Raw genomic sequence first — 27,604 nt, 5'->3', positions numbered from 1 at the left:
TAAAGTCAGAAGATAACCCTAAGTTCCCACCCTGCTCTAACAGCTACCCCAATCTACTGATAAATGCAGGAGCTTGTTACCTCTCCTGCGTCCGCAAAGGGCTGCTTGTGTGGACTGGAGTTGGAGGTCCTGAAATATCAGAGGGTGTTGAACATGGAGCATGTGGATCTCGATGTGTATGCCGCAGGGAACCATGGGTAATGTGACTACGCCAGCCCATGCTATCTGCGCCAGGACAATCTGATAGGGATGGCATGCATACAGACCGATAAACAAATTTTATCTTGCAAAGATGAAATTGCATGCAGAGGAAGGTTATACACATTTCTTTGATTTTATAAGATGACCCAAAACATGTTTAAAAAAGCTTCAAAGTTCAAAGATAGTCCAATACAAGGGACTAAAAGAATGTAATTGTAGCTGTCAAGTCATTTCTCACCTGTATTTGTGATAGAGGGGTACTGCTGAGGATGGGGGTCTGTTTGGTTCTCTGTAGGTCCGCTGGCATGGTGCACTGGGCCAGGGCAGGAGGCGGAGGGAGGTGGAAGAGGAGACGTGGACTCAGACTGGTAACCCGAGGCATATCCACGGCTCTCTGAGGGTGACGGCTGGTAAGGGGAGCAGGGGCACGTCTGGTGCGGTGTCTGGTACCCACTGGAGCTGCTGCTGTATTTGAGATCCAGATGGGCATGAGAGTGTGAACGGGAGGGTTCGGGGTATGCGGGATGGCCTGCAGGGAGGGGATCGAAGTTAAATGCTGGTAATTCATGACCGTGAGGCCCGTATGGGGATACGGTGGCCCTTCTGTGCCAGTATTCTGCCTCTCGTTCTCTCTCCCACTGTAGTTCTGCTTCTCGGTCTCTGTCCCAGTGGAGAGTCATTTCTCGTCCCCTCCTTAGCCCTGCCTCCCGATCCCATATATCCGTCCCTCTTTGCATATCGGCCTCTCTGCCCCGTCTTAACCCAGTGTCCCGGAGAAGCTCTGCCTCCCTCTCCCAGTGTATTGCCTCCTCTCGGTCTAAACGGAGAGTGTGGAAATCTTCTCGTCGTAGACAGCAGTCCCGACAGGGGCAGACAGGCGTCACTATGCCATCTACCATCATGACATCGTGATAGGGACCGCTAGGTTTGGGGTGGTGTGGATGGTTGTGGTGATGATGGGGGTAAGGAATGTACTCATCCGCCCTGCAGAGCAGTCGGGGAGACAGACTATGAGGATGAGTGCTGACCTCCTGGGACGGATATGGACACAGGTGGCGTGATGGTCCCTCTGTGCAAGTGCGATGAAGGTAGTGCTGTGGACCTTGTTGGCGGTCCCAGAGCAGGTCAGGAGGCGGCAGGGTTTGGTGAGGATGGGCACTGTGGTGTTGGCAAAGCCCTATGACAGATGGCATACCTGAAGGAGGAGCCCCTGTTTGTCCATTAGTGGTGCTGGGACGATCAAGGCAATAACCATTTGATAAGTGGTGGAGTCCATCGCATCCAGGCTCGGCACAGCGCTGGGATCGGTAGCCCACCCGGCATGAGCATGAACGACCTAACCTCAGTGACCCAGTCCTTTCAGGAGGCAAGGAATCACCGTCATCCAAAATGGCTGTCTCTCGGTCACGGTCCCTCCCTCCATCGCCTTCAATCCCACCCAGTAGGCGCTCAAGATCCTCCCTCTCTTGCTGAGTAGGCGGGGCCTGTCGAGTTGGTTCATCGAGCCGGTCAGGTGGGACAGATGAGTGTCCAGAATCAGTGCTGACAGACAGAAGCTGACTTGGCCTTTCCTCAGAGCTCCTTGCAGGGCTCCCATTGGTGGACAGCAGGGAGGTGGAGCCTGCGGCACGGCGCTTTTTAACCTGTGCGTACAGGCTGCCATCTACAGGTCCACGTGTGTGTGCAATATCTGAAGGGATTTATGAAAGAACACTTTTATATTTCCCTGAAGCCAACTTTTATTATTAATCAAGGTTTATTGCAGCAAAACATCATTTAGTTTCATGCCTTCATTTCCCTCCTCTCTCTGAACTTCAGAATTAAACAGGCTGTTTTAGCGACTGTACCTTTAAGTTCTTGGCACGCACTCTACTATTCAAAAGTTTGAGGTTGGGAAGATTTTTTTAATGTTCACCAAGGCTAGATTTATTTGATCAAAATACAGTTAAAACTAAAAACAGTACTATTGTGAAATAGGATTACAATTTAAAATAACTGTTGAAATATATTTTAAAATGTAATTTATTCCAGTGATGGCAAAACTGAATTTTCACATGTCACGTGATCCTTCAGGAATCATTCTAATATGCTGATGACACTAGACTTCTTTAGTGTGTTTGAGCATAAAAAAGGTCTGCAAAGTTACAAAGCACAAATCCACCAGTTATTCAGGAAGGCAGTTATTCTCTATATCAGTAAGCACTGTTTATGAACTTCCTGAACGCATCGATAGTAGTTTTCAGTTTTCTTCTGGGATTGACATATCACAAGAATTCCCACCCAAAGCATACACACAAAATAAAAAAAAGTTGTGCTTGGGAAGGTGGTTTGGGTTGATCTGCTTGTTCCTCTAGTGTTTACAGCACCTCAGGAAACCTCCAGAGCTGATACTTGCCCGGTTATGGTAAAGGGCATTACATTCCTGACACATGCTCTAAGCAGTAGACCAATCAGAGCAGACTGTGCTTTTCAGAAGGTGAGTTTTATAGAAAACTACACTAAAACAGAGTGGTCAGACAAAGGGTGAAAACAGGTGCTGCAACAATGTAAATTATAATGTAAATCAGGGATGGGCAACTTCGGTCATGAAGGACCACTATCCTGCAGAGTTAAGGTCCAACCCTTCTAAAAACTCCCTTGCCTGTAGCTTTCTAGTAATCCTGAAGACATTGATAAGCTTGTTCAGGTGTGTGTAATTAAGGTTGGAGCTATAATTTTCAGGACAGCGGCACTCCAAGACTTGAGAGTTTCCCATCCCTGATGTAAATGTATTCTAGTAGACCCCATAAACAAAATGATGCAGGTGTAATATCAGAACCCTTAGCATAAGAACCCTTTAAAATGTTCCCCAGTTTGTCAGTAAATAGATTACACAGAGAAAATTATATATTATTAATTTGAAGAACAAGTATTAAGTATAAAGAACAAGTATTAAGGTGAAAACTCAAAATGTAGCTTGTTACACATTACTTTCAAAAAAATTATTTTTACATAATGTGCCACACTTGTATGCTTTTACCCTAATGCTGGATATGATTGGCTAACTTATAATTAAAAACACCTCTGCATGTGTAAACATGACCGTTTGTTAATGTGCTCATAGTTGTGATGTCAAAAAAGGGACAAAGAAAAGAAAAAAGGGAAAGTCCTATATACGATCTACAGTATGTTCACTCTGAAGGGTTGAATAAACAGTTGTAAGAATGAATAGTTGTACCTTCTAGGCTGTCCTGATATCTCTGATTGAAGTTCTCATACGAGTCCCAGCGCACCACCGGATCATTCGTGTTATAGTCCACGCTGACAGCTGGATCATTCCTCTGGGTCACTCTCCCTGAATCACACACACACACACGTCTGCATTAAGACCACATGACATGATGTTTCAATTGGAAATATTGTGTCAGCTCAGAAAAGAAAATTGCTTGTCAAACTATTTCATAGTCCCTTAAATGACAATTAAACAGTTAGTAAATTCTTAATTTGGAGTTTGATTAAGGTTTTAAGTTACCTTTGATTTTCTCAGGCCCAGATGAAAATACAAACTCCACTGTGGCATCAGAGGGAAATTTGTCATCTACAGGAAACAGTGGGAATTGATTCATGTTCATCATTAGGAAGACAGATTGAGAAGACCCTTTCCAGCTAATAATATTTGTCATTAATAATGGGATTTGTAAATTCATATTAGTATATAATATCCTCTCCAAACTACACACTACATTAATGTTTTTGATTATAACAACGATTAATATCCAGGAATTTTCCCAGAGTTTTACGAGCAATTGAAGTTGCCTCCCATGTTCATATGTAAAACCCATAGAGAATCTATCATCGCGTGAAAATCTGTATCTCATCTCAATTACACAGCTGTGGAGCGCAGGTGTTACCCAATGGGAATGAGGGCGATGATTTACAGCACAGCTAAAAGAACACAGACCACCGAAATAAAAAAAGCACACCATAAAAAACCAAGCTCAGCTGATATCCCAAGGCCATTTCAGCTCAAGGCGGTCAGAGTTGGACAGACGCCTCTGGTTTTATTGTGATAATATATGAGTTTGGCATCTGACTCCTGGCTTGTCCCACTAAGAACGTACCTGAACAAGCTTCATCCAGTTCCCCTTTGCCGAACCAGAGCTGAGCTCCGTGAATGGTGCACGTGTGAAACTGCAGTCGAAACACAGAATCCCTCTCAGCAGACTGAACCCGTCTGTGATAACACTTCACCTACAGGACAGACAGGTAGAGAGACAGTAAAAGTGACAGAGAGCAAGAGAGAGAGATTAAAGTGATGGAAATGTCTATGTTTTTTGACAGTTGTAATATATCAGGGTCAGATAAAAACAGACGCACATACCATGATGTCTCCTTTCAGCAGCAGTGCAGGCTCGATAGTAACAATCAGCCGTCTGCTCCCGGAGCCCTGCAGATCACTACACAACGCATACACATATTTACTCTTTAAATTAGATTTTCATTTCCTGAAGAAGAAGGGTTAACAACTATCCTTCATGATTTTAGGGTGTTGCCATGGTGTTGCTATGCAGATGCATAAAAGGTGTTTGTGGGCGGTTGTATTTCATGTTACTAGTCCATTCTGGGAGGTTGCTAGGTTGCTGCTAGGGTATTTTGGGATGTTGTTAGGTTGCTGCTAGGGTAGTCTGGGTGGTTGCTAGGGTGTTGCTATAGCATAGTGGATGATTGACAGGGTTTTAGTATAGCATTCTAGATGGTTGCTAGGGTGTTCTGGGAGGTTGCTATGTGGTTACTTACTGGCTAAAGTAAAAAGTCTACCCACAAAGTATTAACACCCTTAACATCATATGTGATTTTAGGGTGTTGTCATAGTGTTGCTATGCAGTTGCTAAGGTGTTTGAAGTTATTTGAATTTGTTTTCATGCAGTGCTAGTGTGTTTGCTAAGGATTTGCCAGGGCATTCTGTGTGGTTGCTCGAGAGTTTTAGGATGTTGTTAGGGAATTCTGGGTAGTTGCTAGGGTAAATTGTTTAAATTGTTTTCATGAAGTTGATAAGGTGTTGCTAGGGCATTGTGGCTATGGTTTTCTGGGAAGTTTCTAGGGCATTCTGGGTGGTTGCTAAGGTGTTGTAAGGGTAATCTGGATGGTCACTAAGGCATTGATAGGGCTTTCTGGGTGGTTGTTAGGGTGTTCTGGGAGGTTGCTAAGGTGTTGTTAGGGTATACTAGATGGTGGCTGTAGCTATGGCTTTCTGGATGATTGTTATGGTGATCTGGAAGGTTGCTAGGGCATTCTGGGTGGTTGTTAGATGGTTGCTAGTATAGGGTGTTGCCATCGTGTTGCTATGCAGTTGCTAAGGTGTTCTGAGTGGTTTTAAAATGTTTTCATGTAGTTGATAAGGTGTTGCCAGGGCATTGTGGGTGGTTGATAGGGTGTTAGGTTGTTGCTAGGGCATTGTGGGTGGTTGATCGGGTGTTAGGTTGTTGCCAGGGCATTGTGGGTGGTTGATATAGTGTTAGGTTGTCGCTAGTGCATTGTGGGTGGTTGATAGGGTGTTAGGTTGTTGCTAGGGCATTGTGGGTGGTTGATAGGGTGTTAGGTTGTTGCTAGAGCATTGGGGGTGGTTGATATAGTGTTAGGTTGTTGCTAGTGCATTGTGGGTGGTTGATAGGGAGTTAGGTTGTTGCTAGGGCATTGGGGGTGGTTGATATGGTGTTAGGTTGTCGCTAGGGCATTGTGGGTGGTTCAGGCCCTCCTATAATGAATGTTTATGGGATTTTTTCCCCACCAGGTAAAAACCTTAAGTGTGATTGCTTAAAAAAGTTGCAGCAAAATGTGAGGCATCATTCTACGTGCCAAATTTGAGTATTTAGGATTAATGTAATAAGCATTAATCTTAATCCCTAAGTAATAAGCAGCAGTAATTGTAATATTTGTCCAAGCAAACACCTCTAATCATGCTTTAAATTATGTGAACGTCTCCAAAAGATTCGCACTCACTATATGCCAGAAGTGTAGACGAGTTGCATGGACTGATAGATCTTCAGGAAAGGAAAGAAACCTGTCAAGAGAGCGAGGAAAAAGCGAGATATGAAGGAGGATTTGGCAAACTCCCTCTTGAGTGTCTCTCCTCCACTGCGAATGATTAAAACAAACTTAAAATGTGTGTGTGAATGTGTAGGAGGTTTTGCTTAACAAATGAATACAGACACATATGACCTCATCGAGGGCTTATATATGAATGTCAGGGAATGATGTCAGGAAAACATTCACTCACCTCCATCTTCCTGGAAGTTGGGGATGGTCGGAATGAGGACCTGATGGAGGAAGAGAGGACTGCTGTTCATTTTGATGGCCCCTGAGAGCAGCCCTCCAAAGTAGTAGATATACCTGCAGAGAGAGACATCAATGTTAACAATGAAAAAACAAGTATGTGAATAGCAATAGTCGATAAAGAATCAACAAATATTAAAAATCAGGAACGATGTACCTGTTCTGAGAGGGTTGGAGAGAGGGCGACACTTTATCTTCACAAAACTTCCTCATTGCCAATGTGCTGAGGGCCTGATCTGCCCTGTGTACACAAATGCAGTTGAAGACATTAGAGCAAACGCACACCAAAGACACATGCGGGTTTTAATAGCATTATTTTATTGGAAGTTTGCTCAGGCCCCCTAGAGGGCTCCAGTCCCCTGGTTAAGAACCACTGGTCTAAATGTAGCACGGATGAACTTACCCTGCTGATATCTTGCTGTAATGCATGTAGGCAGCAATGATAACACCTGTCTTTCCTTTGTTGCCCTGAAAAACAATCAATGCTAATCAATACAACTGCTACAGACAGGATTTACACTGACAATCTGTTCCAAATAAAGAAGGCACACAGAGAATCAGGTTTTGAACTCTCTTGTACAGGCGGGTATAAAAGTATGAGACCACTATTGAAAAGCCAAACAATTTGAATTCATTGTAAAAATTGTCAAAAATGTACAAAATGTGACACTGCTTTCTCATCTCACACAAACTAAAAGCTTGTCAAACCAGACATCCTCTGAGGTCTGGCTTCATGTTATCATCTGTGGCGACTCTCTGCTGGGTGGTCCTTAAGGGTCATGTCAACACCCTTTAGTACTCGCTCAGTGTCTGTGACCCTGACATGAACTGTCCAATGACTACTATGACCTCTGACCTTACAGTGCAGAACGACCACATGATGGGGGTCGGAGTTCAGCCAGTTCTCCATGGCTTTGCACATGGCACAGATCTTATCCAGTGGAGGAGCGTGCATATCTGGCCAGCCGAAGTCATGAACCTTAGGGAGAGAGAAAGAGAGAGAGAGGCTTTTAAATCTTGGCTGGTGTAATCGCCTAATCGGGTCTTTAAAAGTTAAACCGCAAAGCAACTAGTCATAGAAACACATAAAATCATAAAAACTGAGCCTTACCTTTGGGTTTAAACGGGTGATGTCATGCCTTCGCTCAGACAGATTGAATAACTGTTGGATAAAAATGGACCGGGACAATGAAAATGCCTTTAACACAAGCTTCCTTCAGATGCAGACATACAATAAATACACAGTGAGTGGCGTACCAGAAACTTGTCCTGGTGTTTGGACTTGAGCATGGCTGCCACCTCCCTGAGGTTGAGGCGGTACCGCTGTTCTTCCAGCAGAGGAGGAAAAAACACAGAGATGATCCTCTCCGTGATGTACGTGAGGTCGAAATCATAATGCCTCTCCATCACTCTGTCCATCACCCGATCCACACTGAAGCTCCTGAGAGAGAGAAGGGAAAACCTGATCACGCCAGCTTAAAGATCCTGTGAAATGACTTGAAAAGCTAATAGACATGATTATGAACTAAACGCCACAATACTTCAAAACTTGTTGCTGGTCCAAGATGACCTACTAATACCTCTCGGATTGAGCAAGATGGTCTACCAAATGTGAACCCTGTCTACCAGCTTTCAGCCCAAACAATTAACCATCTAGACTTGTTTGGACAGATAGAAACAAAAATTACCAGAAGGGATGGCTGGGAATTTTTTAAGAAAAAAGGATGCATGATTATATGATAGATAAAATATGATATATGATGATATATGATATGATGTCTGTCTGCCTGTTTGTCTGTCCATCCATCCATCCATCCATCCATCATCTATCTCTCCATCCATCATCTATCTGTTCATCCATCCATTCATCCATCCATCATCTATCTCTCCATCCATCCATCCATTAATCCATCCATCATCTATCTGTCCATCCATTAATCCATCTATCTTCTATCTGTCCATCCATCCATCCATCATCTATCTGTCCATCCATTAATCCATCTATCATCTATCTGTCCATCCATTAATCCATCTATCATCTATCTGTCCATCCATTCATCCATCCACCCATCATATATCTGTCCATCCATTCATCCATCCACCCATCATATATCTGTCCATCCATCCATCCATTAATCCATCCATCATCTATCTGTCCATCCATTCACCCATCCATCATCTATCTGTCCATCCACTCATCCATCCATCATCTATCTGTCCATCCATCCATCCATCCACCCATCATATATCTGTCCATCCATCCATCCATTAATCCATCCATCATCTATCTGTCCATCCATCAACTATCTGTCCATCCATTCATCCATCCATCTTCTATCTGTCCATCCATTAATCCATCCATCATCTATCTGTCCATCCATTAATCCATCTATCATCTATCTGTCCATCCATCCATCCATCCATCCACCCATCATATAGCTGTCCATCCATCCATTCATCATCTATCTGTCCATCAATCCATCCATCATCTATCTGTCCATCCATTCACCCATCCATCATCTATCTGTCCATCCATCCATCCACCCATCATCTAGCTGTCCATCCATCCATCCATCAGTCCATCCATTCATCCATCCATCATCTATCTGTCCATCCAGTAATCCATCCATCCATTCACCATCTATCTGTCCATCCATCCATTAATCCATCCATTCATCCATCCATCCATCATCTATATGTCCATCCATCCATCATCTATCTGTCCATCCATCCATCATCTAGCTGTCCATCCATCCATCCATCATCTAGCTGTCCATCCATCCATCCATCATCTAGCTGTCCATCCATTAATCCATCCATCATCTATTTGTCCATCCATTTTTTCATCTGAGAGTTGTGTTTGATTGGACACAGCTGAGCTGTCTAACCACACACCCTGACACACACTAGGTCTCTGCTCCTCACCACACTGCGGCCAAAAGAGATTTTTGACTTTTCACATCCAATCCGAAGGGAATAAAACCCTGCTGAGATGAGGTAATTTATCTGAGATAAGTAGAGATTAGCAGTCTCAGAACTTAAGCATTCTCCACCGATCCTGCAGCGATCAATGAACTTCAATGTTTGAGATTTGGTGCTTTAAAAGCTTTGATTCTTTTCAGCCAAACGTACCTCGGGAGAGTGTTTCTCTGTTTACTGTAGGTCAGAGACTTGGTCGAGCCCTGGAAAAAGGACAAAATAAGATTATATCCTTGTGTTTGGTAACAATAAATTCAATAAACTGTTTTGCCTAGGTGACTGTGCCAACTCTTGGTACAAAAGATTGTATTTTCTGTTTATTTAAACCATATTTGTTCCAAATATCTTTTGGGGATTCATATGTGATTCATATGTGCGATATGTAAACAGGCAAATGCCACTAAGAACTGAAAGCAGTCTGAGGCCCAAAAGAAAATGAAAATGAAGAACAGGATAACTTATTCTTGAGACAGTGGAGTCTAATGCAGACAATTCAATATTGACTAAATGGCTTCTGAAGTCACAGCAAAAAATATATAATAATAAAATAAAATAAATAAATAAAAATTGTGGTGACATTTTTGGTTATCATCTTGATTTAGATCTTAAACGGTCAAAGGTGTTGACCAAAAAGCTTGTGAATCCCTGATCTAGAGGAAGAGCCATGTGTCAGTTGTGAGGGAGATAATGAAAAAATAATGAAAAAGTTCTTACCAGATGCTGAATGTGTCTAGAGGAGGACGTTCCCCTTCGCTGCAGCAGATGAGAACACAGATATATGAACAGAGGAACAACACACAAATGTACCATATCTTTCATTCATTACTTCCAGAAGCATAATGCAATATTTATGTATTATCTGAACCAGGAGTGCAACTGGTGACCCCTCAAAAAAGTACTGGACACCCTTGATTACATCAACATACTTAACTAAATGAAAAGAATCAAACAAACTTGAGCAGCAAATCAGCATATTAGAAGGATTTCTGAAGGATCATGTGACAGGAATAACTTACGTGTGATAATTAAAAAAAAAGAAAATGTATTTCATAGTGTGATAATAATTCACAATATTACAGTTTTAGTGTATTTTTGATCAAACAAACAGACTCTTACTGACTCTTCAAAATTTGAATGAAGTTGTACATGCTTTTAAAACAAAGGATAACAGAAAAGTCATTTTTACCACTAGCAAGTGACCAAATAACAGTGTGAATGAAAAAAGGAATAAATTAATGAGTAAATGAACAAGGAAGTAAATCATGAGTGAGCCAGTGAGTGGTATAAATGGAAGAAAACAGAACAAAGATGATAAATGATAAGAAAAATAGAAAGAAAGTCTTACCAGTTCGGAGGGCTGCGCTGGGATGCAGGCTGTGTTGATCTGAAACAGAGAAAAGGAACATGATTCAAACCCAAATTCTGCATTGCCTCCACCATCCGACACAGATACATTCACTCATAACCCCGTCGTCTTTCCCCGCTCCATCCGTTAGTCCTGAGACGAGGGGAAGGGAGTGGTGAAGAGGGATCTGTTGAGATGGGGAGAAGGAAATGCTTCCGCAAAGCAACAGATAAGCAAACTATCTGCTGATAACACTGAGACTGGAGAAAAGAGTGAGAGATGCAAGGGATTGTGGGTGATGGGCAGTAACCAAACACATTAGTACGCACATTCCTCTCGGATGATCTCGTACAAAATAACAGGACACAGCAACATAAATTGTGGAACAGTATGTACATGACCAGTCTCTTACACACCCAAACAGACACAAACCATGTTTACATGTCTACATGTTTTGCCTTGTGGGGTAAAAGGGGGCGGAGGCATCATTAGTGTGTCAGGCGGGAAAACGTGTGTGTGTGTGTGTGTGTGTTGACATTCACGCTTACGTAACATGAAGCGCTCCCCCTCCGCGCACATCCGATCCCCTGCCCAATCATGCCCTGTTTGTTTGGCCACAGGAAAAGGGCTGAGGCATGGAGAAGTCACTCTGAAGTGCACAGACACTACACTAGGCCTTGACCTACGACTGTGTGTGTGTGTGTGTGTGTGTGTGTGTGTGTGTGTGTGTGTGTGAGTCTAGGGAGTGAGATAGAGAGTTATTAAAAGATTGTATGTTTTTGTTCAACAAGACAATGAAACATAACTTATGAGGCACTGGAGGATGGAGATACTTGTTCGTTTGGGTGTTTGTGTCTCCGAAAATACATGCTGGAGATGCGTCTGTGTTTCCTTAAAACCAGATGAAATCAAAATGGGAGATGTGTGGCTTTTAGCACGTCTGTGTGTGGAGTCATACATATGCTAGCATAGCCCAAAAGTTAGCAGATTTAAAATTGACCAAAAATCCTGATGACTCATCCTGGACTCGTGGGCGTGTCCTTAATTTTATCCAATCAAACGCTCTCTTGATTAGATGTGCAGAGCGAGTGATTAGAAGTGATGCTCTCCACTACACTACTCATATTTACAGCTTGTCGTTTTTCATTATGAATTGACCGTTCGCAATGACCCGCCCCCCTTAGTTACTGTCGCTATGTCTGACAAGCTTCGCCACTCTCACGCCACACCATGTTCTCACGCAGTGAAAAATACATCGCGGAGCAGAGAGGACACTGATGATAACACACTGACAGACAGGACAGAACAGGTTACTTTTCGGTTACTTTTGATATTAAACATAAGTCTCAACTTTCAAATTTGGTAATTTTTGAAAGAAATTTAAACAATAAATACCGTTTTGTGGCTCTTTAATGTGTCTGACAGATCGCTGTAGAGCATCAGTTAAAGCTGCTCGTGAACCGATCATCTCTTCCTTCTAGTTCATTTATCAAATAAACATGAATGAACATCAGAAGGAATGTTGTTTTAACCGCGGAAAGGCGTCAGTACACTCCGCTTTTCAAGTTCAAATCCTCCCATGTTAATCTACTAACTCTCCTGACTCCTTTGTCGGACCAAATGGCGGATGGCGAAGTATGATTGGTCAGATCACCTGTCAATCAAGCTCCCTGCGAAGACTCTGAAGAGTCAATTAAACACCTGGATTACCAACAATTTTTGCCAAAAATTTGCAGCATACAATAATTCACAACCAGTGTACGCGACACTATCCTATACAGTGCAAATTATGTAACTTAACCTTCTATTTCCAGTTTGATGAATAGATCAGATTTTTGGCTTCTTAGCTTACAGTATTACACGATCAGAATGCCAAAATATAATTTGACTAAATAAAATTATTTTTTATTTCAGGATGATAACCAGACATCACTGAACTACACAAGCAACATGATGAGGTCATGTGATAAGTACACTACTGTTGAAAAGTTTATGGTCTGTACAATTTTTCAAACGTTTTTGAAATAAGTCTCTTATGCTCAATAAGACTGCATTTATTTTATCAAAATTACAGTAAAAACAGGACCATTGCGACATATTATTATAATTTAGAAGAACTTTAAAAAGCTGCATTTTCAGCATCATTACTCTTGTCTTCAGTGTCACATGATCCTTCAGAAATCATTCTAACATCAATGTTGAAAACAGTTGTGCTGCTTTATATTATTTATGAAAACCATGATACATTTAGTAACACTGTAAACTGTTTTACGGTTTGATGAATGAATCTGATTTATCAGCAGAGATTTTTAACGTCTTTCTTGACTCATTATTTGATCCGACTGCCAAAAGTCTGATCAAAAAAAAAAAAAAAAAAAGCAAAATAAGGCAGTGTCCAGTGTAATACTGTGCAGTACACTATTGTACCAATAAGCCAGTGTTTGTTCTCATCAGTGTTTTTGTGTGTTGCTAGGTGGGATCCCATTATGATATAAAGTTTCCTCTTTTCTTGGATAAAAAATCTGCCGTCACATTTGAAGAAAGTGAACGATTACGTCTCAAAACGCAGTGCGGACACAATTCGAGGATAGTATTTCACTCCGGTGGAAAAAGACATCTTCCCCACGGTATACAAAGACAAGAAATCTCTCTGCGTCTCACCCCACACACACAGAGGGCTGCACAACCTGCTTGTAATGCTGTGAGGGAAGAGAAGTGTAAGGAGAAACACAGTGTAACTATTTTTACCAGGCGTAAAAGATATCACTGCGACTGTGTTAAAGACATCAGCAATTACTGACCCTCACACTCTCTTAAAGCCTGTCGCTATGAGCAGATGTTTCTTCTTCAAAGCCCCTATAGCTTTTTCATTTTCCTTTTAATTCCCTGGGAACATTTTCCCGCTTCCTCTGGTAACTTTCCCCCTGCTTCTATCCATCTATTCCTTTTTTTCCTCTGCGTGTCAGTCATTCCATAAACATTTCCTCATCCATCCTGTTCATGTTTTCATACACTACTCGTTCACCCTTTCTCTTCCTCTGTAACTGTATAGTGGTCTTCCTTTACAAAAATGAAATTCACCTCAATACACTACAGTACCTTATAAATGTGTGGGGTCTAAAAAAAATGTCTTTTTTTTTTTTAAAGGGGTCCTATTACGCCCTTTTACAAAGCCTTGATTTTGTTTTTGGGGTGTACTAGAATATGCTTTCATACTTGATTGTACATAAACACATTATTTTTCACATATTTTATATTATTAAAGCTCCTCTCTCCCCAGTCGGTCTCAAATGTGTTGTTTATATATCTCTCTGTAAACTGTTCTCCGTAAAATGTGCAGCACACAAAACTGCCAATGAGTGGTTGCCAAGGCGTTGCTATGCAGTCATTACTAAGGTGTTCTCAATGTTTTAAGCATGTTACTACTGTAGGTGATGGTTAGGATTTTCTTGATGATTACTTACAGACCTCATCAAAAAAGCTCAAGTATGTATATATATGTGTGCCTTTGGGATTTTTTCAGCTGTTTCATTGTCCAACAACAAAAAAATTTAAGTTTATCTGCTGAGAGAAGTAATATCACATCTCTCCAAAATGAGATTTTAGGCATCACTCATGTCCTTAGCACAAATACGAGCTACACGCCAAAGTTTAATACGCAGGATTAGGGGTTTGTTCAGATCCCCAAGTATGAGATATAACCACTAATAAGTGCAGTAACTATGCTATTTTGGTGGTCGCCATGGTGATTTTTTGTTGCCGCACATGCCTGATCGTTCCTTTTGAATCCAAAATACTTCTCTCTTTCCTCTCGCTAATCTTTTTCCTCCTCTCCTCGCCAGCACTCTTTTGTTTCTTCCTGTATGCAACCTTCTTTCTCTCCCTCCATCACTCGCTCTGACTTTCTTTCTCCTTATCCAATCCACACTTTCCGCTTTTCATTTTTCCCTCGTTTAACAAAATGCCAATCCTCAGGCCGGCCGGCCTGCAGCCAGAACAAACTCAGACTTCCATCTGCAAGACCAAATCTTACGCACGACTCCTGCAGCAGCCTTTCATCCCTCTATTTATCCATTATTCTTTCTTCCCTCCCTCCATCTGTCTGTGCAGTAACAGGAGACCCCTGTTCTGTGCCCCTGTGTTCTGCAGAGAGCCCAGAGGAACATGTTCCCACGTGTAATGGGACGTTAAGGGTCCACGGGCGAGTCCACGTGCCAAGTGTAATACCACAGCAGTAGTAAGGAGGCTTTTTTATATGACAGGGACGTGTTTTGGCTGTAAGGTGGCTCCACCGAATCAACGCTCCAAACGAAACATGGCTGAGCTCATAACTGATTTAATATGCTCGGAATAAGACTCAATGTTTACGGTTAAACAGCAGCTTCACACAGCCTACGGCATGTTTAAAGAAGTAACGCACAAAATATATCGGTACCACATCGGTTGATATTAGCGATTCTTTAATTTATCAATATTGGTCGATATTGGAAATTTTATTGTGCTGCTCATTCACCCTATTTTTTTATTTATTATTGAGATTATCTTTGCCGTCATCTAACTCTTACTTAAAGTTAACCTTACTAAATGTAACTTTCAGTTTGATTTCGGGTTCGTTTTCATGAGCTGTGTTCGAAATCGTCCTCTGTACCCTCATTTACTATTTTCTATATAGTTGACTTGAAGGAGTGAATGAAAACGAGTGAGTGAATTCGGACGCTGAGTGTGTGGGAAGGGCTGCCGCTTTTGCATAGTTTGAGTTTGCTGTTTAATAATTCAGCAGCTACAGTAGTGATGACAAGATTTATCTTGAACTCTGTCATGGAAACTATCATGTATAAACCTAATTAAACAATTTAATAATCACTTAAAAAGGAGTTTATATGATATTCCGCTGTAGCCACATTGGACCAGCGGTTTGGAAAACGGATGGATGGATGATTTCTCTGCGGTCACCATCTTCTGGCAAGACGCGGGAATTAATTCGGTGTGCGACTCTCACAGTGCATTATGGGTATTCTCTAGCCATTGTGTGTACATCAGCTGTACACTCGTTATTGCAGTGCATTGTGGGATTGAATGAGTGCACTCGATACCGTCCACTATGGTTTCGGACACCACTATAAATGGCTGTCCCCTCAAATAGTGCCCTATTTAAGGGTATAGGGGGCGATTTCAAACACTTCTAGTTTGTAGTTTTCCTGTTTCCTTTTTGTTTCTAGAATATTGTCATTTGTTGTCATAGGAACTCATTGTTTGATTGATTTTATTCACCTGTTCCTTGTTTAGTCATTTAGTTACTCTGTGTATTTATAGCCTTTAGTTTGAGTAATTCTTGGTCCGTTCTCTGTCTGATTGGCCTTTCGCAAATTCGCAAGGATTTCTGGGTAGTAAAAGTGCGTGAAGCCTGCATCTATGCGGGCTTCGCGGAAGACCGCTTCAAGGGTACAAAGGGGGCGCTGCTGAGCACACTTCAGAGCGGTAAAATGATGAATGGGACAGTTTACGGACTCGTAGACTCAGCGAGCACGCGCAATTTAAGTCCACGAGACCGAAAGTCCACATGAAGTGCGTCATTTGGGACAGGGCCTCAGACTGACTACAGGAGCGAAATGAAATTAGCGGAAGTAGGAAGTCTGACGTAGTCAGGCTAATTCTCCCGTGCTCCTGCCTGTTTTTTGTTTTGTTTAATAAAGTGACTGCTTCATATATATATCCTGCAGGCCTCAACTACTTTTCCTTTCTGCAACTAACTGTGACTGATAAAACACTAATAATTGAATAACACTGTTAAATGTCATCTTTAACAGATCTCAAAATACATATCCATTTTTCATAATAATACATTATAATGTTGTAATTCCTAAATGCACTTAAAACGACTGTTTTATTTTTACATTTATTTAGACCAAATATTATAGAAATTTTGACTGTACAATATCACCACGTTCTGTTTATGTACTGTATGTACACTACCGTTCAACAGTATCACAGTTTCCACAAAAATATGTAGCAGCACAACTGTTTTCAACATTGATAATAATCAGAAATGTTTCTTGAACATCAAATCATCATATTAGAATAATTTCTGAAGGATCATGTGACACTGAAGACTGGAGTAATGATGCTGAAGATTCAGCTTTGACCACAGGAATAAATTACATATTAAAATATATTACAATTTAAAACAGTTATCTTAAATTTTACTCCATTTTTTTTTTTTTTTTTTTAACCTTGGTGAACTACAAGCAGTTTTACCCAAGATTAACAGGATTTTGTATTTTTTATCGGAGGTTGTGAGTGCTTTGCTTAGGCTCAGCATCTAGGAAGTTCCTGGACTGATTTGATACGGTCATCCCAGTAGCAGCTGCTCCATCCGCTCCACACTCGTTTCCTGTTCGTAGAGGTGTGAGGGCTTTTTAAAGAGTTCCTCGGAGGCAGAGAGGAAATGTCCCTTGTTGCTGTGTGTACACGTGTGTGTTGGGGTCTGGAGATGCATGTAGAGATAAAAACGTGGACAGAGAGAGGAGGTGCAGAGAAGGATATAACAAGGAGTCACTGTAAGCAGTGCAGGTATACAAGAAGGGTGGAGATGAATATGAGAGCAGGGGAAATGGAGAAAGGAGGAGGGAGAGATGGAGGGATGCGTGGGAGGAGAGAGAGGGTGGACGGTGGGCTCGGGTGTAAACAGTGTAATTATTGTGATTAGTCCGAGCTGAATGCAGAGGTCTCAGGAGAAGCGGAAACTAACGGTACACACGTTCTTCACTGATGACTAACAGAAACAGCCTTCAGTGTGAGTGTACATCTCAGGAAACATGTCAAGAACGTGTCATGGTCATATTTCAAAAAAATTAATCAATTATATTTTGCTTAAAGAAAAGCCTGTTTTAGGACCATCAAGGTTTCATCGTGTCCTTTTCATGAAAATAAAGAACCATTCCCATTACTGTAATGCAGACACATGTGAAATAAACTGTAATGTGAAAATAAGAATGATATATTAGTTTAAATCATATACTTCATTATGAATATTGTACAATCTTCAGTTTATGCTGACTTATTAAAATTGGATATTAATGTAAAAAAAACAGTTTACAGTAATGAGAATCTAATGAGAATCATAATGTCTGGACAAAAAAAACTAAAATAATAATAAATAATAATAATAATTTATAACAATAATAATTATTGCTGTTGTTATTTAAAATAATATATCTGGAAAATAAAAAATAATACAAAGAAATAGTTATTTTATAATGGTAATATATAATAATAATGTAGTAATTCTTATTGACAATAATATATCTGGGAAATGTATTGTTAATAAATTAATATTATTGTTAACAATAACAATAACAGGGTCATACAACAATAATTTTGTTATTATTGAAAATTGAAATAAACGTGTAGAAAATACATTCATGATTATTATTATTAATTTATTACAATAACAGGATTATTATTATTATTATTGAAAATAAACGTGGTAAAAAAATATTATTATTAATTTGTAACAATAACATCAGCATTTATATATATATATATATATATATATATATATATAATAGATAATAATTGTAATTATTACAATAATAATATAAGTCTTATTATTATTATTACTACTACCACTACTACTACTAATGATAATAATAATTTTATGAATATGTATCTCTGAACATCAGAGTCAAGGCTGCCATGTCCGATGCTCAACAAAATACATCCAAGATAGACGTATACTGACAGAGGGACAGGAATAACTGCGTATGCACCGTAGGTTATCATACAGAAGCACCTGAATAACTTCAATTGCTAAAAAGTATAAGTATAAATATATACAGATATTTTAACCAAACCAGAAAATGAGCTATTAAGATATATGTGCACATATCCTCTGACAGCATTGTCTAATGCATCTCTCCTTATGTCACTGTGATTTTGTGTGTGTTAACATGTTCTCAAGCCCCGAGCAGCTGTGAGCGTGTTAACACACAGTCAGCTTTAAGCAGATCCCACGGGATAGGCTGGGAATACACAGAGGTCTGCTTTCACACACAATATGATTACATCTTTTTATTTGGATTGATTCCCTACATGGAGATAGGCCTACTCTCCAAACTCCAGCAGACACAATGTATACATAAACCAGTCTGAGCTGTAATCATCTTCTAATGAACTATCTTTCTCCTTTAGTCTCTCTAATAGGAGTTTCAATATTAGCTCAGCTTCTATTGTCTTATTGCCAAACTAAACAGCAATCACAAATCTCCAGTGAAGCAGCCTATCAAAAAGGTCAGATTTGAATAAACCGAAATAAATTCCTTCCTTCCCAATATAAACAAAACTAAACAATTAACAGAATACAATCAGCAGATACGAGCAATGGAAAACTCCCACCTCTGCTAGCATGGTTAGTTGTTATGATTGTTTATACAATCCTTCATGGATGCTATAAAAACAAAGACGAGGACATGTAGAATGTAAAAAAAAAAAATTAGTAACTTTTAGGACAGCATAAACACTTTAATGATGGCCTGAAGCATCAATGCAATATTGCGACAAAAAAATAAAACGGACTGAAATGGCACAGGCTTAAAAAAGTTGTGTTTAACTCACACTGTCAGCTTGATGTTTGTTTAATGAATCATCAGCTTGATCTTTTCGTATAGCATCTGCCAACACATCAGCTGTAGCTTCAGGCCAGCCTTCATTTTGCTATTGGAATCACGTTCCAGTTCTTTAAAATGACTGTTAAAAGTCAAACGCACGAGTCCCGCAACTGGAGGACAGAAAAAGCCCCATGTTTTGAAATGTCTACAGCTTAAATGGCACGACACCACGTCCTAGACGGTATCAGCAGTTGATACTATCATGGTTTTATACCCTGTTAGTTCTGTTAGTGTATGTTTTTGGCATATACCTCTCTCCGTTACCCAACATTAGGAGTCGGATGTAATCCAGACCTCTGAGTCAGAGCGCAAACCTCTAAATGATGCAAAACGAAACTAGCATTGCTTTGGTCAAACACACACACACACACACACACACACACACACTCACACACACACACAGTTAGAATCATATATACACACACACTGGCCTGGGGGAAGCTTGGGAAACACATGGCATTGATGAGCTTATAAAGAGGGGTGATGAAGTGAGAGGTTTACTGGAAGAGCCCACCCATTCACTTCCCTCATTTATATCAGTTCATATCCCACTTCTACAGCACCATGACCAACACAATAGGAAACAGGATCCTCTTTCCTTGAAAAGTGGCAGAACTGAATCTTCCCCCATCTGACTCTACCATCTATTTCTCTTTTTCCCCCTCTCTGGCCCCCCCTATATATTTTTTCCCTCCTTCTACAACTCTTTTTCTCCATGGGCAGAATTTTCCACTCTGGCACATAGATAAGGCCGCACCGTTCACAGGAGTTTTGATGTGATGTCCTAAAACAGCACACTTAAAAGTGAGGGATTGGGAACGCTCAACATACATAGCAACTTCACTTGCCAAGCAATTGTCTCGCAATTGTCTTAAACGGGTTTGTTGTTAGCATGTAGCTACTGTAAGTTCAAGGGGGGACACTATAGTAGGCATACATACCATTGCACATACTGGGCGAAATACTCAAATTTAAATATTTATTTAATAACCTAATTTATAATAAATTAATAGAATTATTTGAAATATTTTATTTAAAGCATTTTAATAATTTATTTCTCGCACCTTATCCGCCATTTTGGATTATTTGGATAAGTCTGTTGAAATGCATTATGGGATTGCCTTGGATGGATACATGTGATGGTGAAGAATTAAGATTTATTAATTTTAATTGATTTAAGCATCAACTTGCTTAATTATATTGAATATGCAAATCTTTAAAGGATTTTTTTTGACAAACTGTAATTGCAGATAATATGTTAATTAAATAAAAAGCCATTTAATTTAAAGCCAAGTTTACGTTAAAGTACATTTGAAATCATTGCTGTAATAACTTTTGTCATGCATTGAAAAACGTGCACCTATTTTGATGTGTTGTAAAGTATTTGATTAAATAATTAATACATACAATATACAAGTTTAATATATTTTAAAAGTATTTAACTGTGACTGTGCCATTACAAATATATTTAAATACATGACACACAAGTTTCAAAAGAAATTACATTAAAGTACATTTTAGATTACCATATTGTCAGCTTGTCAGTACATTACACTGCAGAAAACTTTAACTGCAGTTCAAAGACAATATTAAATAATTATGAAAATACATATAAAGATGTCCTACTTAAAGGGACAGTTCACCCAAAAAAATGTAATTCTGCCACCATTTACACACTCTCAAGTTGTTTCAACCCTGTATGAGTTTCTTTCTTCTGCTGAACACAAAAGAAGATATTTTGACGAATGTTTATAACAAAACAGTTGATGTACCCCATTGACTTCCATAGTATGTATAAGTACTCTAGTGTAAGCTAAAGTGTACTTCTTTTTCACAAAGGTAGGCAGCACGCTAGGTTTTGGAACAGAGCCCTGGGAGTCTTTTTGACATGTGCTAGACTTCAACAGATTTACTCAACAGATAATCTCAACTTTACAGCCTGAAACTTTATAACGTCCTCCACAGGCGTGATCTGAACATGACAATGTCAACATTCAGTCAATTAAGCAAATTGAGCTGTGATTTGACTTCGTAACAGCTATACGCTTGATCTTCAATGCTAAAAGCAAGTTGTTGAATATGAGTCAATCGCTTGTTAGTGGGCTGGAGGTTATTTCCTGTGGTTTAAAGGTTGTAGACGAGGGTGTATCACACCAGACAGTCACACAAACAAAGAGAGCAGTACTGACAATAATTCACTTTCATCTCTGTTTTCAGGAAATGCATTTCGGGAAAACAGAACCGGGGTTTTCCATGTAAGTGGGTAAAAGAAAAAACATTAACAGACCACTGAGGTCTGAGACTTTTGGTCACCGTCACTGTAGGCTACACTAGAGATGGGTCATCTATGTTTACTGGTTACAGACCAGACACAGCCAGCTCATCTCTACTGTACGACTCAAGCGAACAATTCATCCAAACAACGACGGATATAAAGAGAATTTGTCTTAAATCAAAAGAGCAAAGAGTCGGTCCTGATGAACACCATCTGCTGCCAGCTGTTGTCCTGGACAATGCTGGGATATTTATACTGGTTGGGGATTTTAAACAATGGTCCCACTTTTAAAATGAACTTAAATAGACTTTATTTATTATATTAAATATGCCATTTAGAAACTGAAGTGTCATCTCAACTTCTTATAGTTATCGTCTTTGGTGTGAAAGGTCCTTTAAGCATCATAGATATGCTCATGAATGTGCATTTCCCACTAAAGTGCTGTTAGAAGATGCTTGAGTCACGACAGAAGTTGAGGAAACATAAATGAGAAAAATCAATAATCGAGTTGGTTGGTGGACGATCACCCAAACCAATTCCTACATGATACTCAAGCAACAAACCACTTTATTGAGAAACTGCCTTTAACAGGTAAAAGAAGGCCAGACATCACATCTCAAACTGACGTCACATTGTACTTCGTAAGGAACTCTAATAAGGACTTCTACGACTCAAGCGATTGGAGTTTAATAACTCCCCAATGCCTTCTGAAGTCAACTAGCCATTTGTGTCTGAGAGTGCTTCCTCTATAAAGTCTTTGGCTGATTTCCCTTTCTCTATGGTCCACGTATCTGTATTTCTAAAAGAGCGTTTAACATTTGGACATTCCCATTCAACTCACAGATGAAGCCATCTAAGTGTGCAGCTCCAAATCTGTGTAAAATCCCATAAGGCCAGTGCTATGAGGAGGTGAATAAAAAACCCATTCACATCTAATAATGAGACAGAGCCCAGGGAGGGGACAAAAGCTTAAGAGAGGAACATGAAACAGCTGAATGGCGTTTGAGTGGATTTTCTATATTAAAGAGCAGAGGAGAACGGCTTACGTTGATTTCTGCTGTGCTGCATAACACATCTGCAGGTTATACTCTGAAATGAAGTACTGTTTTGGGTCAAATACAGTGTGTAATCATTTAAAAAGTGAGATTTGAGGTTTGCGTTGCAGGATTGCTCAGTTTTTTTTTTTTTTTTTTTAAGTCTACGCTGCCTAACATTTTCATAATATTGAGCAAGAGTTAGTCGGACCCTCCCTGAACCCATGACTTGGACCACTGCCATGGTATCCTATAAGAGGGCTTAAGTGTACTTGAAATTTGTCTTTGTTCTATCTTGCGAGGTGCTAAGAGAGGGAGGGCTGGTTGACGGCCTAGAGGGCCAATAAGGTATTCAGTTTTCTTTCAATTTGTGGTCTCTAGGGTGGACACTCTATACTAGGACAAAGATGATGACTATCACAGCCAACACTCAGGGCCCTGATTCGCCAAGACTGGTACATGAACTTGTCACAGAACAAGCACCCAGATGTCTAAAGAAGAGTGAGCATGCATGAATCAAGACGGACAGTCATCACTAGTATTTAGCTCAACCAAATCCACACAGGATACAAACTTGACACGAACCAGCGTAAAACAAGGATTATGCTATCTGTCACATTGAAGAAAGAAATTCCACTTAATCATTGAAGTACATCCATTGCACATAATCATTTAACATAGTAATTACAGAAACGTACACGTGAAAATGATCCTATTGAGCTCAACTCCTTGCATGATACAGCAGTAGACAAACTCTCTACGTCATGTGCCATGTTAAACCACTCACTGTTTCTCTGCACATTGGCCAAACTTTTTCCAGTGCCAAAGAGTGACGAAAAAGGTTATATAAAACTGGGTATCACAGTAGTTACTCTATCCAAGGTCAGTAACTGTGAATAAAGCAAATAGCTTAACAGCGTGGTTTGGGACTCTAGACCCCAGGGTGCTCCTCTGGAGCCGTGCCTGATATGGGTGTGCCAGCGCTGGCATCCATTGGCCTTATCAATGAGTCTTTCACTGCGACTGTGTGGTGCTGGGGTGCGGCTGCCAACACTGCTGCCCCAACACAGGGAGGCCTTCAGTGCGGGAAACACAGAGAGCGAGCCTTTGACTACATAAACTCCCAGTTTATACGCTCATGTTAATCTACAGAGGGAGTGAAAGAGACATTGATACATGAATACATTAGGAACTGGTGAGAAATGGGAAAAATGTTCTTACCTTGGCTTCGCATTTCTTGTGAGTGGCTGTTTTGCAGACTGTGGGCGGTAAAGAGAGACATGTGATGGTTAAGGAAGGAATACTGACTAGGTTTGATATAGTTTCGTTAGGCATCAGTGGCTTACCGAGAATCTTGGGGAACCCCCTAGACTAGTGAACTATTAGATTCATGGGATTTTGAATCAGGGATGAATTGCTGAATACTATCTAAAATCGTTCTTCTAAATCTTTTTTCTTTTGATTATTAAAAATACCAATATAGGTTTAGAAAAAAAAGTGTTATTTTAGTATTACTTATATACTATTATTGTATTTATTAATATTTTGAAATAGCTTTTATTTGGTAACACTTTACAATAAGGTTCATTAGTTAACATTAGTTAACTACATTAGTTAACATTAACAAATAATGAACTGCACTTATACAGCATTTATTCATCTTTGTTAATGTTAATTTCAACATTTACTAATACTTTATTAAAATCTTGTTAACATGAGTTAATGCACTGTGAACTAACATGAACTAACAATGAACAGCTTTATTCATATTAACTAACATTAACAAAGATTAATAAATACTGTAACAAATGTATCGCTCATTGTTAGTTCATGTTAGTTAATACATTAACTAATGTTTAATAAATGAACCTTATTGTAAAGTGTTACCTTTTATTTTTATATTTACAGGTTTCATGTTAATTATTTTTACTTTTTAAAATGTATTTTAGTAAAAACTTTTATTAATAAAATAAAGTTAATAAAAAATAATTACAATAAATTTTAATAAAATAAAATATAATTTTAGAATTAGTTTTAGCTAACAACAATTAGCTATTATAACATTTCTTTATATTTTGTAATAGCTTTTATTTTTATATTTACAGTTTTCATGTTAATTTTAGTGTTTTAGTTTTTTTCATTTACTAAAAACTGTTTTTTTAATTAATAAAATAAAGTTTTAATAAAAAAAATCATTAACATAACTTTTAATAAAATAAAATAAGAGAATAAAATAAAATGTTAGAATTAGTTTTAGCTAACAACATCCCTGGCAAGGTTTAAATTAAATTTAAAGTAACTTAAAATTAACTGTAAAACTGTAACAGGATTGAGTGTGAAAAAGTGCTGTAAAAAAGAAATATTTCTCTTCAGTTTTAAACTTTATTTAAAGATAGTTAGTATTAAGAATAATTTTCCAGATAATATTTAATTTCATCAATTATTTAATCTCAAATCTCAAATAACATGTTATCTTTATAATAACAAACTTCTGCTCAGCATTAATTGTGAGACAGAAATATATATTTTTATAAATAAAAATCCCACGGTGATTTCACCAAGTGCAATAATGTTCCTTGTTCAACATCTTTGTTGATCCTGGAACAACAATCCAAACAACCAATCAGATTTGAGGGAGAAGCAGAGGACAAGTTTACAGTTTATGTCAAGGTTATGTTTACAACCATGATTAAGTGCTTATACATCAGTGTTATTCAACTATCATCTCCCTCTGATTGTAGGGATAAGTTATGGGTAGGGTTAGGTTTAGGAGTAGGGTTAGGACAAAATTTTCAGATAGGAATGTCATTCCAGGATCAACAATATATATTGATCCAGGAACATGTCTTACTCTGCAAAATCACGGTGACCCATGTGTGGGTGTCCTTGGCATCAAAAAGTGTTAAAACCCCTTGTAATAATGTTCAGATGTCACTCACCTCGACAAAAAGAGCCCAAACTCTCCACGCTCTGCCTGCACACCCCACACTGCCGCTTCTTTTTGAAGGTCTTTTCTTTAAAGACGTGGGGCTCGCCCTTGCCCGCCTGGAAAACACAAACACAACATTTTAAAAAAGGCAGTTTTTTACCCTCAACTCAAGCTTCTCTCTTAGTCACCTTCTGAAATCCTGTCAATTTGTCATTAGCTCACTATTTCTCCAAATAAATATCTTGCTTTCTGCTCGGTCATCGCTAGTTCGCTACCGTCCGATTCCCCTCACTGACCTGTACTCTCTTGTGGATGTCAGGCCTCTGTCTCTCTTTCCTTGCACAGCAGCTCATCTTTCAATGCTAAGAACAAAGACAAAAACCCGACAAAACCTTTTATCTGAAAGTGACGCATCTTGCGGAGAGAAACTTGATGAAAACGCTCTGAACCACTCAAAAAAACCTCTACGTAACAATCCTTATGTGTAGCGTCTGACTATAAAATGCCTCACGTCCACATGCCCTCCTCAAATGCCAATATGTATGTTAACACTTCTGATTAGGACCAAGACTAACAAACAGCACAATCACATAATGCACCATGTTTGTACACTCAGGTTGGTTTGGTTTTAACTGTGTATGACGTCCCAGCAGAGGAGCATAATGCAGCTTTGTGTTTGGATGTGCTCTTTTCCATTTGGCAGAGAGGTAGAGGAGTTTAGCACTCTTTTCCACTCTCTCTCTCTCTCTCTCTGGACCCTGTTTGGACAGCTGGCGAGAAATGCAGCATGTGCCCGTTAGGTGCCATAGTCACTGCTTCAATGAGCTGGCACCATACAGCCACTTGAGTCCTTCACTCTTCAGCCATTGTCTTCAAGTACAATGGCATCTCCAACTATCACCTGTGAATACCCTCCTACAGAACACATACTTAAAGGTGAAGTGTGTTGTTTTTTTAAAGGTAAAATATGTTTTTTAAATCCAAGTTTAATGTGTGAAAACAATCAGAAGTAGTATTTATGATTTCCGAATGAAATTTCCCTTTTGCATAATAAAATAGATGAAAAAGGTGATCTCTAGCCAAGAAACCACAAATAACATTCTAGCAATGAACTAGAAACCAACCAGAACACTTTACTACCCACATTATAACCCTAGCAACCACCCAGAACATCACAATAACCCCCTAGCAACACATCAGATCACCCAACTTTCCACATAATGAATGAGATCTAATTAATGCTAGATGTTTTAATGTAAATTACGGACATGGCATCTGAGGACTATTTCTCATTATTCTCAGTTATTTTGCTTTATTTATAGATTCAATCACGGGGTCCTACATACGCACAAGAGCACGTATCCACTTTAAATCTCTTAACAAACTAAAAGACGTAAATGACATTTGTATTCTAAATAAAAGATGCAGATTGTACTGAATGTCAGCTTGCTAATTTGGCTCAAGATAAGGATTTATTGAGGCCACATGTCATGCACACAAGAAACTATGCTTCTAACCACAGGTCGAGAGCTGTTGTTCCAACCACACCACTTTGCGATGTTGTTTGCGAATGTTCGTTAGAGCTATGGTTTTGTGAAACACGATTTTGCAACTATGCTGCTGATAACGACAGAACCTGCGACAATAGTTGGCTAACAATGCTTTTTGGAAACCCACCCCTGACCCCCGAACTTCCCACATAACAACCACCCAGAACATCATAACAAAGATAGCAACACCCTAGCAACCAACCAGAACATCATAACAAAGATAGCAACATCCTAGCAACCACCCAGAACCCCAAGAACATCATTACAAATAAATAGCAGCACCCTAGCAACCACACAGAACATAATAACACCC

General features: G+C 39.5%; 1 protein-coding gene across 1 annotated transcript in view; it reads right to left on the bottom strand.

Moving 5' to 3' along the window:
- The window catches only part of tns2a (tensin 2a), a 53,362-nt gene that overhangs the window by 7,431 nt on the left and 18,327 nt on the right, over nt 1–27,604 (bottom strand). The window contains 18 exon segments of the mRNA XM_079588952.1: nt 81–240; nt 440–1,891; nt 3,419–3,535; nt 3,713–3,778; nt 4,302–4,431; nt 4,562–4,637; nt 6,181–6,241; nt 6,458–6,570; nt 6,671–6,754; nt 6,917–6,981; nt 7,370–7,492; nt 7,625–7,675; nt 7,771–7,954; nt 9,646–9,695; nt 10,207–10,245; nt 10,838–10,876; nt 24,034–24,071; nt 25,752–25,857. Coding sequence (XP_079445078.1) covers nt 81–240; nt 440–1,891; nt 3,419–3,535; nt 3,713–3,778; nt 4,302–4,431; nt 4,562–4,637; nt 6,181–6,241; nt 6,458–6,570; nt 6,671–6,754; nt 6,917–6,981; nt 7,370–7,492; nt 7,625–7,675; nt 7,771–7,954; nt 9,646–9,695; nt 10,207–10,245; nt 10,838–10,876; nt 24,034–24,071; nt 25,752–25,857 — 2,954 coding nt within the window.

The sequence above is a fragment of the Phoxinus phoxinus genome (assembly GCF_949152265.1).
Source record: "Phoxinus phoxinus genome assembly, chromosome: 18".
Lineage (NCBI taxonomy): Eukaryota > Metazoa > Chordata > Actinopteri > Cypriniformes > Leuciscidae > Phoxinus > Phoxinus phoxinus.
The sequence above is the reverse complement of the archived record's forward strand: the minus strand, read 5'-3'. Positions and strand labels throughout refer to the sequence as shown.